At 47.0% G+C, this 14,033-nt stretch overlaps 1 protein-coding gene across 1 annotated transcript; it reads right to left on the reverse strand.

Annotated features, from left to right (window-relative positions):
• Positions 1 to 973: 973 nt before the first annotated feature.
• On the reverse strand, positions 974 to 9,080 carry LOC138360046 (paramyosin-like). Its single transcript, XM_069319981.1, has 4 exons — positions 9,034 to 9,080; positions 2,558 to 3,380; positions 1,874 to 1,955; positions 974 to 1,149 (listed from the first exon to the last, which is right to left on the reverse strand). Exons 1-4 carry the CDS (start codon positions 9,078 to 9,080, stop codon positions 974 to 976), a joined length of 1,128 nt encoding a protein of 375 aa, XP_069176082.1.
• Between the last annotated feature and the right edge of the window lie 4,953 nt (positions 9,081 to 14,033).

Below are 14,033 nucleotides of genomic sequence, written 5' to 3' on the forward strand. Positions count from 1 at the left end.
CACACTCATGCAGGCTTTGCGTACGCAAGCACTGCGTAGGACTGCGTCATTACAAAGTAATGGATTTGTTATAATTACTCACAGTTCAGCACCATAGTGTCACTATCTTGTGCTCACAATACTGGTCTTGTTTGCCCTGGCTGTGAACATATTGTGATCACTGCCACAGATCAACAGTTGTTGATCTGTCTCAATCAACTCTGTGATCATAGCTTCAGTTGCTAATCTTTTTTTAACTCAATAATTTTTGAAGTCCTCCAACAGTTGGTTGTGTTGGAGGTCAACAAGAGATATCTGGCGCGGTGTTCAGGTAAGGTACAGCTTCTAGGTAGCGAACATCCCTAGCTAGCACCTTCACGAGGTCACAGACCCTGTGTAAGTTACTCTGATATGGAGTCACATTCTCCACTTGGGTCACAACCCTTTGTTTACATCTAGAATCCACAGTGTATTTGCAACTGTTCGAGCTGTGCATCGTTAACCACTTGGCGTCGGCTGCGTGCAGTGGTGTCAAGATGAAGCTACAATGCAATTCAGAACATTGCCGATTTATTACTCCAAAATGTGGACTCGCACTCCATGGCAGACCACCTTCCACCCCGCACCACAAACTCCCTTTAAAAAAAGGAATTTTCTTTAAAAATAAATTTGGCTCCGCGGAAGGCCAATTGATCATCGCGTATTTCCGGGTGATGCAATAAATCATCTGGGCTTGGGGGCTCGAACCTGCTTCACGATACTGGGGGGAAAAAAAAGGGGGGGAAAGGGGGGATAGAAGAGGTCCCCCGAGGCCTCTTACATCCACGCTCCTTCCACCTCCTGTTTTTCAATCGAGAAAATTCAGGTGAAGGTTCATTTCATGCTTAAATTAAAAATATCCCTGCATCCGTCTCTTTGTTGACATTCCCGCTGACGTGCCGTCCGAAGGCAAGCATCAGTGATGTCGGCGACTGACGTCATTACCAGTAAATATTTATACGATGCAGATCAAATGCAGCGGAGATACAAATCCATCAGAGCCCTGTCTTGTCCGATGGAAATCAATCGTCAATACATCATGAGAGCGATCAGTGTCAGGCAGTGCAGAATGCGAAGTCGCAGCCGGGAGTCCGAACACGGGATATGGACCTGACATGCTGTTTGATTGATCTGGAGGAGAGGAAAGGCGTATGTGTTAAGAATATGAAGAAGCACTAATGCCTGTCTTGCCGCGTCGTCTACAAGTCATCTACGAGTCGTCTCTTATTGTTGAATGTCTTTATATCCCGTGGATGACATATAGGGGCATGTAGAGGTCGTAATTTTTGGTTTGTATATAGTGTCTGGTAATGGATTGTGTGTGTGTGTGTATGTGTATATTTACTATTTGTATCCGCAGAATTGAGCTATTAGCTCTTGGACCCCGCCTTTCTAACCAATTATTTTTTCCGCTGTTATTTTACTACATATATTTTTCTTATCACACGCGCGCAAACACACACACACACACACACACACACACACACACACACACACACACACACACACACACACATACACACACACACACACACACACACACACACACACACACACACACACACACACACACACACACACACACACACACACACACACACACACACACACACACACACACACACACACATACACACACACACACACACACACAGCCCCGTAGCAGCTGTCTAACTCCTAGGTATCTATTTACTACTAATTGAACAGAAGCACCAGGCTGAAAGAAACTCTGCCCATTTGTTTCAGCCTCTGTCGGGGATCGAACCCGAGCCTTTAGGACTACGATCCCAGATAGCTGTTCTCTCAGCCGCGGGGCACCCAGATTGTGTGTGTGCACTCACCTAGTTATACTCACCTAGTTGAGTTTCTATAACACTGAGCTCCAGCTCCTGCTCCCCATCCTTTGCTTTTTGATCTAATTCCGATTCTCTTTTGAACTGTTTTCACTTTTACTTTAAAAGGTCGAATACAACATTTTTAAACTGTGTGGAAGTAAGACTTGCGTCATGACATGGTATATATATTAGGAAAACAACGAACCTGATTGTCAAACAAATAATGCAAATTGGTGCTTCGTGTTGTAACGAGAGAGACGGGATCTTGACGTGTCCCTTATCAACTGACGCGTGAAAATTCCACGAGGGCCTTCAAAGTGACGTAACAGGTCGTCACAGGACGTGACAGGTCGTCAAAGGACGTGACAGGTCGTCAAAGGCCGTAACAGGTCGTCAAAGGTCGTGACAGGTCGTCAAAGTGGCGTGACAGGTCGTCAAAGGACGTGACAGGTCGTCAAAGTGACGTGACAGGTCGTCAAAGTGACGTGACAGGTCGTCAAAGGAAGTGACCGGTCGTCAAAGGACGTGACAGGTCGTCAAAGAACGTGACAGATCGTCAAAAGACGTGACAGATCGTCAGAATGACGTGACAGGTCGTCAAAGGACGTGACAGGTCGTCAAAGGACGTGACAGGTCGTCAAAAGACGTGACAGGTCAAAGGACGTGACAGGTCGTCAAAGGACGTGACAGGTTGTCAAAGTGACGTGACAGGTCGTCAAAGGCCGTGACAAGTCATCAACGTAACGTGACAGGTCATCAAAGTAACGTGACAGGTCATCAAAGTAACGTGACAGGTCATCAAAGTAACGTGACAGGTCATCAAAGTAACGTGACAGGTCATCAACGTAACGTGACAGGTCATCAAAGTAACGTGACAGGTCATCAAAGTAACGTGACAGGTCGTCAAAGTAACGTGACAGGTCATCAACGTAACGTGACAGGTCATCAAAGTAACGTGACAGGTCATCAAAGTAACGTGACAGGTCATCAACGTAACGTGACAGGTCGTCAAAGTAACGTGACAGGTCGTCAAAGTAACGTGACAGGTCGTCAAAGTAACGTGACAGGTCATCAAAGTAACGTGACAGGTCATCAAAGTAACGTGACAGGTCATCAAAGTAACGTGACAGGTCATCAAAGTAACGTAACAGGTCATCAAAGTAACGTGACAGGTCGTCAAAGTAACGTGACAGGTCATCAAAGTAACGTGACAGGTCGTCAAAGTAACGTGACAGGTCATCAAAGTAACGTGACAGATCGTCAAAGTAACGTGACAACTCATCAAAGTAACGTGACAGGTCATCAAAGTAACGTGACAGATCGTCAAAGTAACGTGACAAGTCATCAAAGTAACGTGACAGGTCATCAAAGTAACGTGACAGGTCATCAAAGTAACGTGACAGATCGTCAAAGTAACGTGACAAGTCATCAAAGTAACGTGACAGGTCATCAAAGTAACGTGACAGGTCATCAAAGTAACGTGACAGGTCATCAAAGTAACGTGACAATCCAATGTTTATCAGTAAACTCGAGACCAACGATACAGATTTAATTAACAGTAAAAAATAGTCAAGTATGAACAAAATAATTGTTTGTTACCGTACTCCTTAAACTCTCTCAAAATACAGTAATACACTTATTTAGTTTTTTGAATAAACTAAAGGTCAAAATGCGTCGTAGGCTGAAGAATGTCTGACTGAAAAATCCCAACACGAGATATTCAAGACACGTGTTAAAATATGTGGAAAAATATGTATAATGAAAAACTTCATATTTTCTTAACACGGGAATTTCTATATAGTATTATAAAAATTAATCTCTATTGTACATTTTTATTTATATAAATTTTTTTTACTTGCGACAGGCTTTTAAATAAAGGAAGGAGGTATTGTTTTAGTTTATTTTACTTGCTCCCCTCTCTCACCCCTTCCCCTCCCTCCCTCGGTCTGTCTTCCCCTTGCTTTGTCTCATTCCTCCCCTCCCTTTCCCTTCCCTTCCCTTCCCTTTACTCGCTCTGTCTTGATGATATAATAGACCTGTACCCAAGATTTACGATGTAATGGAACAATAATGTAATAAATGGGATGTGATTATTACATAGTTATAATCGACCAGTCGACAGGTCCAATAGTCGATCAGTTAGTCGACCAGACCACGAACCAAGGAGGCTTGGTCGACGACCGGGCCGCGGGGACGCTAAGCCCCGGAAACACCTCCAGGTAACCTCAATGTAGTCCTGTAAAACCCCGCTATGTGACATAGCTGGAATATGTTGGAAGCTCCCTTTATATGAATGATAAACGGCTTGCACACAACTGATGACGATCGAAAATGTCTCGAGAAGTGCTTTGCTGACGACATCTGTTCGAATCACACAACTGTAAATGCAGCCCGTCCTCGCATACGAAGATCCAAGCTCGTTAGTGCATCCGCCAAACCTACTATTTATGAATGAAAAACGGTTTACACACGACTCACAACTGATGTCGTCCGAACACTTCCGGAACAAGTGCTTCGCTCACCTCCTCTGTTCGAACTACAATTCAATAAATGCTTCACCCACGTACTTCAAATACAAATAATCGCCAACAGAACTTAAAAGCCTAACTTAACCTAACCTAACCATCCCCTTACTATACAATGAACTTTAATATAAACTAATATTAATTTATATTTGAGAGCAAACCTAGTTTTAACACGTAATATGTTAAAAACTAATTAACGCGTATTGTGGAACGGCTGCCACCTAAATTAACGAGTGAGGCTTGTTGACAGGTCGCTGAGCACTCTACTTTCGCGGGTCGACTCGTTAAGACTGTAGAATTGGTGTGTGGTGATTGTGCTGTGACCAGTGTAACGGATATCTATATATATATAATGTAAATATGTGGTTTGATCACCGCATGTATAGTGTTAGTGACTCATGTCTTACCTGGGAGTGTTGTGTCAAGCACCTGGACCGGTGTAACCGCACCTGGACCGGTGTAACCACATTTGGACCAGTGTGACCGCACCCGGACTGGTGTAACCGCACTTGGACCGGTGTAACCGCACCCGGACCGGTGTAACCGCACCCGGACCGGTGTAACCGCACCTAGACCAGACGTGTGACCACATTGCACTACACTACACAACACCAGGACCCTCGTCGTGCAAGGTACGCAACTCCTCAATTCACAACCGTCACCTCTACCGTAACTGTTACATCTAAATTATTTATCAATCTATCTCAATATATCTGTGATCGTTCATGTTGTGATTATAACATGTATATGATGTGTGAGAATTTCAATTCATAAAGACATTTCTTTAAATCGTTTTCATTCCATTTCAGGTAAGAGAATTGAGGTCTTCGAGGGACAGACATCCACCAGCTTTGAGGTACGTTCCAATTTCCTTATTTCGGCATTTTCGGGCGTGTTATTATTATTTTTAAGGGAAGTCGAGTGGTACTCAAGACGGAGCACCACCGACCTCCTCGATTCCGATTCCTCGTACACAGATGGCATTTTTTTCTCCCTGAACACGGTCATTTTGTATTATAATTCCTCCATTAGGGACAAGCATTTGACAGGGACAAGCATTTCCTCCAACTTGTCCCTGTCAAGTATTATTCGTTTTAGTCTTATTGCTAGAGATTGAGTGTGTGTGTGTGTGGGGGGGGGGGGGAGTTTGAGTGCTGGGGGCGGCGTGGTCAGAACAGCAAATATGAGTGGAGGGTCAAGCTTTGATAATTTTTTTGTAATTTTGCCCCGAGGGGCGAGTTTATTGGGCAGCGCCACTCATCTTGTGAGTGGACATACCGCCGTAGCAGCAGGTACAACACTCCCCAAAAGGAAGAAAACCCGTTGGGTTGTGAATTATGGTTTGGAGACTTCTGTTGTCATATAAGTATAGATCTTGTAGGTCCAGCAGCAGCAACACCTCGTATGATAACAACCTATGGAAATTCTTAGAATAATAAAGAAAACTCATAATTTTACGCAAGATGCTGCGATTTTTCCTTACAACAAAAATGAACCATAACTCGCTCATCTTCTTAAAGCTCAAACAGCCTCAAAACATTCCTCTTCCCACAAAAGTATTAATATTTCTGATCCAATAATGGTGCTTTTCCACAAGTTTGATTATAACAAACTCAATAAAGAACTATTCTTAAGAACCTTAACATTACTGATCCAGTAAAATACTTTTTCGGTAAATATCAATGTCATTAACCAAATAAAGTATTCTCTCCAAAAGCCAGAACATAGTTAACACAATAGAGAACTTTCTCTAACAAATCAAACGGCCATTTTATTAGCAACAATCCTCTTCTACTACTAAACACCTGTCCCTCAGAGAGCAGCGCTCTACTCTAACACTTCCCCCTTAACGAGCATCCATATCCAACATCCCTCCATTAACAGGCAAAAGCCCTATTCAAAACCCCTTCCTTTACCAGCAGCTCTCTCTCCTCCCCAAGCAGCAGCCCTCTCCTCCCCCAAGCAGCAGCCCTCTCCTCCCCCAAGCAGCAGCCCTCTCCTCCCCCAAGCAGCAGCCCTCTCCTCCCCCAAGCAGCAGCCCTCTCCTCCCCCAAGCAGCAGCCCTCTCCTCCCCCAAGCAGCAGCCCTCTCCTCCCCCAAGCAGCAGCCCTCTCCTCCCCCAAGCAGCAGCCCTCTCCTCCCCAAGCAGCAGCCCTCTCCTCCCCCAAGCAGCAGCCCTCTCCTCCCCAAGCAGCAGCCCTAACAGTCTTCACCAAACACCATCTCATTTCTCTTCCCTGCTAGTCATGGGAGAGGAAACAGGAGGCAGCAAGAGTGTTACAGCCAGCTCCCCCTTGTCTATGTGGACTTCATCACCCTAAAGGCCATCCCATCGCGCCTCCTACACAAACTCTTTTATAGATTCCAATGAAAGTCTAATCAACTCCCTTCTGAAATTTCCCCTAAGTTGTCCTGGCGAGCGTTCACAAACCCCCTCCCCGACTTTCCTTCTCCCAGAACCATCCCATCCTGGCTTCAGTACGGCGTCGGGAATGGTAAAAGTTAGCGATACGTGTCCCTGGCAGAGGCAACCCAGGCTGGAATAAAGGGCAAATAGGTAAATTCCCGCCGACTGCCTCGGGTGGGTTAGGCCGCGCGGACAGCCGCCCGCTTCCTCTACTGCCTCGCCCACCCCATAAGATTTCATTGCATGGCGTGTCCCTGATTGTGAAGTCGTCGGGGCGGCTCACTCCGGCTCGACGATGGCTCCTGGTGGGGTCGTGTCGGGTCGTGGTGGCTCGTCTCGGGTCGTTGGGGCCGCTCGCCTGCCTCACAGCGCCCCTGGGCTTACAAACATTACACAGACTGCTGCTGTATAGCGCCGGCACGCTGCCGGTCACAGGAAGTGTCGGGGAGCAGCCTGCCTCCAGCCAGTTTCTTTGTCATCGTGCAAGTGATGACACTTGTCTTTGTTCACTCTCTTAGTGGGTTTGTTGTTGGTGAGGGAGAGTGAGGGGTTTGTTGTTGGTGAGGGAGAGTGAGGGGGGGTTTGTTGTTGGTGTGGGAGAGTGAGGGGGGGTTTGTTGTTGGTGAGGGAGAGTGAGGGGGGGTTTGTTGTTGGTGAGGGAGAGTGAGGGGGGGTTTGTTGTTGGTGAGGGAGAGTGAGGGGGGGTTTGTTGTTGGTGAGGGAGAGTGAGGGGGGGTTTGTTGTTGGTGAGGGAGAGTGAGGGGGGGTTTGTTGTTGGTGAGGGAGAGTGAGGGGGGGTTTGTTGTTGGTGAGGGAGAGTGAGGGGGGGTTTGTTGTTGGTGAGGGAGAGTGAGGGGGGGGTTTGTTGTTGGTGAGGGGGAGTGAGGGGGGGTTTGTTGTTGGTGTGGGAGAGTGAGGGGGGGTTTGTTGCTGGTGTGAGAATGAGGAGGACTGACTTTTCCCAGTGACAAAATAGAACAAGAACCTAATCTAAGAAAATAAATGGAGATACTCATCCCCTGTATAAGTGGTTAACAAGTGGAATGCATTGAAAGAAGAAGTTGTGGGAGCCACCTCCATCCACAAATTTAAGAGGGAAGGACAACTCAAGGGAGCCGGTCGGCCGAGCGGACAGCACGCTGGACTTGTGATCCTGTGGTCCTGGGTTCGATCCCAGGCGCCGGCGAGAAACAATGGGCAGAGTTTCTTTCACCCTATGCCCCTGTTACCTAGCAGTAAAATAGGTACCTGGGTGTTAGTCAGCTGTCACGGGCTGCTTCCTGGGGGTGGAGGCCTGGTCGAGGACCGGGCCGCGGGGACACTAAAAAGCCCCGAAATCATCTCAAGATAACCACATCAGCTATCATCTTCACCACATACATCATGCCTCTGCACCATCATCTTCACCACATACATCATGCCTCTGCACCATCATCTTCACCACATACATCATGCCTCTGCACCATCATCTTCACCACATACATCATGCCTCTGCACCATCATCTTCACCACATACATCATGCCTCTGCACCATCATCTTCACCACATACATCATGCCTCTGCACCATCATCTTCACCACATACATCATGCCTCTGCACCATCATCTTCACCACATACATCATGCCTCTGCACCATCATCTTCACCACATACATCATGCCTCTGCACCATCATCTTCACCACATACATCATGCCTCTGCACCATCATCTTCACCACATACATCATGCCTCTGCACCATCATCTTCACCACATACATCATGCCTCTGCACCATCATCTTCACCACATACATCATGCCTCTGCACCATCATCTTCACCACATACATCCTGCCTCTGCACCATCATCTTCACCACATACATCCTGCCTCTGCACAATCATCTTCACCACATACATCATGCCTCTGCACCATCATCTTCACCACATACATCATGCCTCTGCACCATCATCTTCACCACATACATCCTGCCTCTGCACCATCATCTTCACCACATACATCATGCCTCTGCACCATCATCTTCACCACATACATCATGCCTCTGCACCATCATCTTCACCACATACATCCTGCCTCTGCACAATCATCACCATTTGTAAGAAGCATCGCTACTTGCGTCTTCTCTCCCCTCGTGCCGTAAAGCATTAGCGTTCTTCTACTTTCACCATTAGTGTCTTCATCACAGACAGCGAGAGGAACACTAAACTAGCCATTACTGTCACAATTACACAAGTGGCTCCTTCACCCCCCTCACAGCACTCCACGCTCAGTGGCAGACGCTCCGTCATCCACGGCCAACATGTGCGATATACGACCTCTGCCAACACCAAAGTTGCCTCCCCCCACCTCTCAGTCTCTGTCACCACCTCGGTGCTGGGGGACCACCTCACCACTCGCCCCCGTCAACAGTGCCGCCCCCGTCACCATTACCACAGCCAACCCACTCTCCTCAGCCCACTCCTGTGACACCATTACCCTCCCCCCTACCGCCACCACCATCACCAGCAGCAGGAGCACATTCTCACCACACATCGTGGCCTGGTTCCCTGGCGGCCCCAGGAAAGTGGCGTTGGTGGCTAAGCCGGCGGGAAATATGGGCTCCCGGGACGCCACTAAAATTCTGGCGCGCTCATTTTCACGACATTTAGCACCGGGCAATCTGGCGGGCTTTCACACCCGTCTTAGTGGCTAAAGAAAATTGTCGCGTGTAGTGGAAGTAACCCCAAGCCACCCCGAGGCGGTATTCTGACCCTTGCTACCCCTCAGACCGAGGGGAGATAACACTTTCCCCTCGAAACCTTGTCCATGGCTCTCCGGGGACGAGCAGAAGAAGGCCCTACTTGCCGTTTGATCTCATAAAGAGGCAAAATATGAGCGCGGTCGCCATCTCATATCCGTGTGTGGAGAATGCATATGGCTGAATTAGCGGGGTCCAATGTCCACATTTTATTACTTATATTGTCGAGGACATAGTCTTTATCCCGGACTACCAACATACGTTTTAATATAGGAGATATCTTAGTGCTTCTTGGGGACTCCTCACCCCTAACTTTACCCCCCTTTCCCCTTCACGACAACCTCCTCACTACATACACATACGCGTGCACACACACATACGCGTGCACACACACATACGCGTGCACACACACATTCAATGGTGATTGCACTCAATACACTCATAGGGTCTTGTGCTGGTGTGATCTAGGGGAATGCACGAGTCTACAGTTGTACACTCTGGCTCTGACACTACAGTTTTACATGCTAAACCTAAGTCTCCAGTGTTCTCCTTGAATCTTAGTCTACAGTATAGTAACTCGCTAAGTACAAGTCCCCACAAGATACTCTGGCTACTGAGAGAAAGTCCGTGTACACTTCTAGCGTGACCGGTGCGTGTACATTCACACGAATAAATCCCTGTATAAATCAGCAAGTGGATTTATCATGATTTATATATAATGATATATACAGTATATTTCTTTATAAGAATGAAGGCGCACTTGCATACAAGTAGAATAAAGGAGGAGGCAGCCAGGGCGACACGGAATATGCCCACACCATTACCAGCGTCGCCGTTACTCGCATACTGCTGCTGTTTACTGTAGTGCTTCCTCGCCTGTTGTAGGTGCTTCCTCGCCTGTTGTAGGTGCTTCCTCGCCTGCTGTAGGTGCTTCCTCGCCTGCTGTAGGTGCTTCCTCGCCTGCTGTAGGTGCTTCCTCGCCTGCTGTAGGTGCTTCCTCGCCTGCTGTAGTGCTTCCTCGCCTGCTGTAGTGCTTCCTCGCCTGCTGTAGTGCTTCCTCGCCTGCTGTAGGTGCTTCCTCGCCTGCTGTAGTGCTTCCTCGCCTGCTGTAGTGCTTCCTCGCCTGCTGTAGTGCTTCCTCGCCTGCTGTAGTGCTTCCTCGCCTGCTGTAGGTGCTTCCTCGCCTGCTGTAGTGCTTCCTCGCCTGTTGTAGTGCTTCCTCGCATGCTGTAGTGCTTCCTCGCCTGCGGGTGTCTTCTGCGGCCTCGGGCGAGACTGTAGGGAGTACTCGCCTAGTACTTGCGGAGGTTGCGCCTCGGCGCTCTGGTCCAACCTCTCAACTATTAATCAACTGATGTACAGGTTACTTAGCCTATTGGGGTTTGTCATATCTGTATTTGAAACTGTGTATGGAGTCTGCCTCCGCCACATCACTGCCTAATGCTTTACATTTGTTAACTGCTCTGACACTCAAATAATTCTGTGTAATGTCTCTGCGGTTCATTTGGGAACTAAGTTTTTCCCTGTATCTCCTTGTTCGTGTACCTTCCTTGCTAAATAGTTGGTCTTTATCTACCCTATCCATTCGACTGGGAATTTTGTAGGTGGTAATCATATTTACCCTAACCGTTCTGGCTTCTAATGTCGTCGTGAGATTTAATACCGGTAGTGGTTCCTCGTAGTTCATACCTCTCAGCTCGGGGACTGGTCTGGAAGCTTGGGGACTAGTCTTTAAGTCTGAACATTTTCTTACTTCAACTTATGTTTGGTTTGATACGTATTCCATGCTGGAGCCGCATACTCCCGGATTGGTCTGACATAAGTGGTATACAAAGTTCTGAATGATTCCTTACTTAAGTTTCTGAAGGCAGTTCTTACGTTTGCCAGCCTTGCATATGCCGTTGATGATATCCTTCTGATGTTGGCTTCACGAGATGGGTTTGGCGTCATATCACCCCCCAGATTTTTCTTCCTGATTCCTGAAGGATTTCTTCTTCCAATTGGTACTTTGTGTTCGGCTTCCTGCTCCTTACACCTATTTTCATTCCCTTATACTTGCTTGAGTTAAACATTAATAGTCATTTGCTGGATCATTGGTTCAGTCTGTCCAGGTCATCTTGATGTCTCTTACTGTCCTCGTCTTTTTAATCCTTGTCATCGTCAGCAGACATAGTAAGAAATGAGTCTATACCGTCTTTAAGATCCTTTACATTTATCAGAAACAGGATAGGTCCCAGTACAGAACTCTATGGTACTCCGCTTGTGACATCTTGCCATTCTGAGGTCTTACCCTTCACTGTATCTCTGTTTTCTGTAGCTTAGGTATACCCTTGTCCAATGGAGCACCTGCCCTGTTATTCCAGCCGGTTTCTTGAGCTTATGCAACAGCCTCTTATGGAGTTCTGTATCAAGAGCTTTCTGGCAGTTCAAGAGATTGCAGTCTTCCCACTCTTCCTTGCTTAATGTTTGTTGCCCGGTCATAAAATTCTATTTACCTTTGAGACACGATTTGCCAATCCCAGAACCCATGTTGCCGGTATGTTACACAGGTGTGTGTGTGTGTGTGTGAGCGTGTGTGTGTGTGTGTGGTGGTTAGTTGTGTGTGTGTATTCACCTAGTTGTATTCACCTAGTTATGCTTGCGGGGGTTGAGCTCTGCTCTTTCGGCCCGCCTCTCAACTGTCAATCAACTGTTACTAATTCCCCCCCCCCCACAGACACATCCCCAGGAAGCAGCTCCGTAACAGCTGTCTAACTCCCAGGTACCTATTTACTGCTAGATAACAGGGGCATTCAGGGTGAAAGAGATTTTCCCTTTTGTTTCTGCCTGGTCCGGGAATCGAATCAGGGCCACAGAATTAAGAGACCTGCGCGCTGTCCACTCAGCTACCAGTCCACCCCCCCCCCCGTGTGTGTGTGGTGATTGGTTGTGTGTAGTAGTTGGTTTTGAGTGGTTGAGTGTATCCATTTGGGAAACTCTTATTTTATTAACAAGATTAGGTACACAGTAGTAGGCATCCATCAGTCTCAGGAGACTATGGAGTTGCGCTCTGGTTGTCGGTCTGGAGTGGCCTCACCAGGGCGCAAAGCCAGGGTAGGTTGATTCGGGGGAGAAGCTGTTACCCAGGCAGCAGGTACCCCCTCTCCACGGCGCTGAAAGTCTCCAATGGAAAGGCATACGCCAATACGATTTGGCGTATTATATTATTTGGCGTATTGTATTATTTGGATATTTTGGTAGCACAGTACAGTGCTACCATCCCAGTCAAAGGAGAGACTTCTGAATCTTAAGTTCCCCCAATGTTACCATCTCGCAGGATGGTCTGTGTTGCATGGTATGAAAGCTTAATCATCTGTTAGCATGCACTAGCAACCTTCGGATGAATCTGTTAAGATATCTTCTAATATATGTAAGCGAATTAAATAGGTACAAAGCTCCAGGTATCTTTTGTCATGTGGTCTAAAATGAATGAGAAATTTTCTTGCGCGTTAAAATTGATCTAACATTCACATAAATCAACCTTTTATAACCTAATTATTCACCCAAATCAACCCCGTAGCGTGTGTCGTAGCAGCTTTGCTGGATCTGCTAGGCTGTTGTGTCAAGTAACCAGATATAAGGCATAACAGACACCCCCGAATCGATGCAAATCATCATTTTATGCTTAGTTTTAAAGTCGAGATTACAGGTATCGACACCACTAGAATTAACTTTCTTTTAGAGATATTAGAGTCAGTTTTCCTTTCTGATGTTCACTGTCAGACTCGAGGATTAAAAAGCTGGCAAGCCCGGGCCAGGACTTAACAAGTATTTCCACAACTACATAAGAACCAGTCCATCTTTTCTCAGCATTTGGCTGCATTGTTTACCTTTTATTAAACAGTTTACGAGAATGGAAAATTTCTAATCAAATATTATTATTACTATAAACGGCCTCCTGGTGCTTCGGAGCTCATGAAGTGTTTAATAAATCTAAACAAAAGCTGCCCAAGCTTGAGAGACGTTCAGCTTTCCCTGAGTAAATGCGTAAATGCTGAGTACTCTGGGACCCTTTAGGGAGCCGGTCGGCCGAGCGGACAGCGCGCCGGACTTGTGATCCTGTGGTCCCGGGTTCGATCCCAGGCGCCGGCGAGAAACAATGGGCAGAGTTTCTTTCACCCTATGCCCCTGTTACCTAGCAGTAAAATAGGTACCTGGGTGTTAGTCAGCTGTCACGGGCTGCTTCCTGGGGGTGGAGGCCTGGTCGAGGACCGGGCCGCGGGGACACTAAAGCCCCGAAATCATCTCAAGATAACCTCAAGATAACCCTAGTCGTGTATCCACTCACCAACAGTTGTAAGACCTCAAGTGATAGACACCAGTTACTCCAGAAAATCACCAAATACATGTACAATATATTGGGCTTGCTTGGTTTCTTAGTATTATGCAGGTAAATACTGAATAGACTATAACGTGCCTAGATTATATTATAGCAGACAGTGATATATACAGAGTAAATGTAGTATATGTAAGAATCA

Source organism: Procambarus clarkii, chromosome 94, assembly GCF_040958095.1.
Source record: "Procambarus clarkii isolate CNS0578487 chromosome 94, FALCON_Pclarkii_2.0, whole genome shotgun sequence".
In the NCBI taxonomy this organism is placed as follows: Eukaryota; Metazoa; Arthropoda; class Malacostraca; order Decapoda; family Cambaridae; genus Procambarus; species Procambarus clarkii.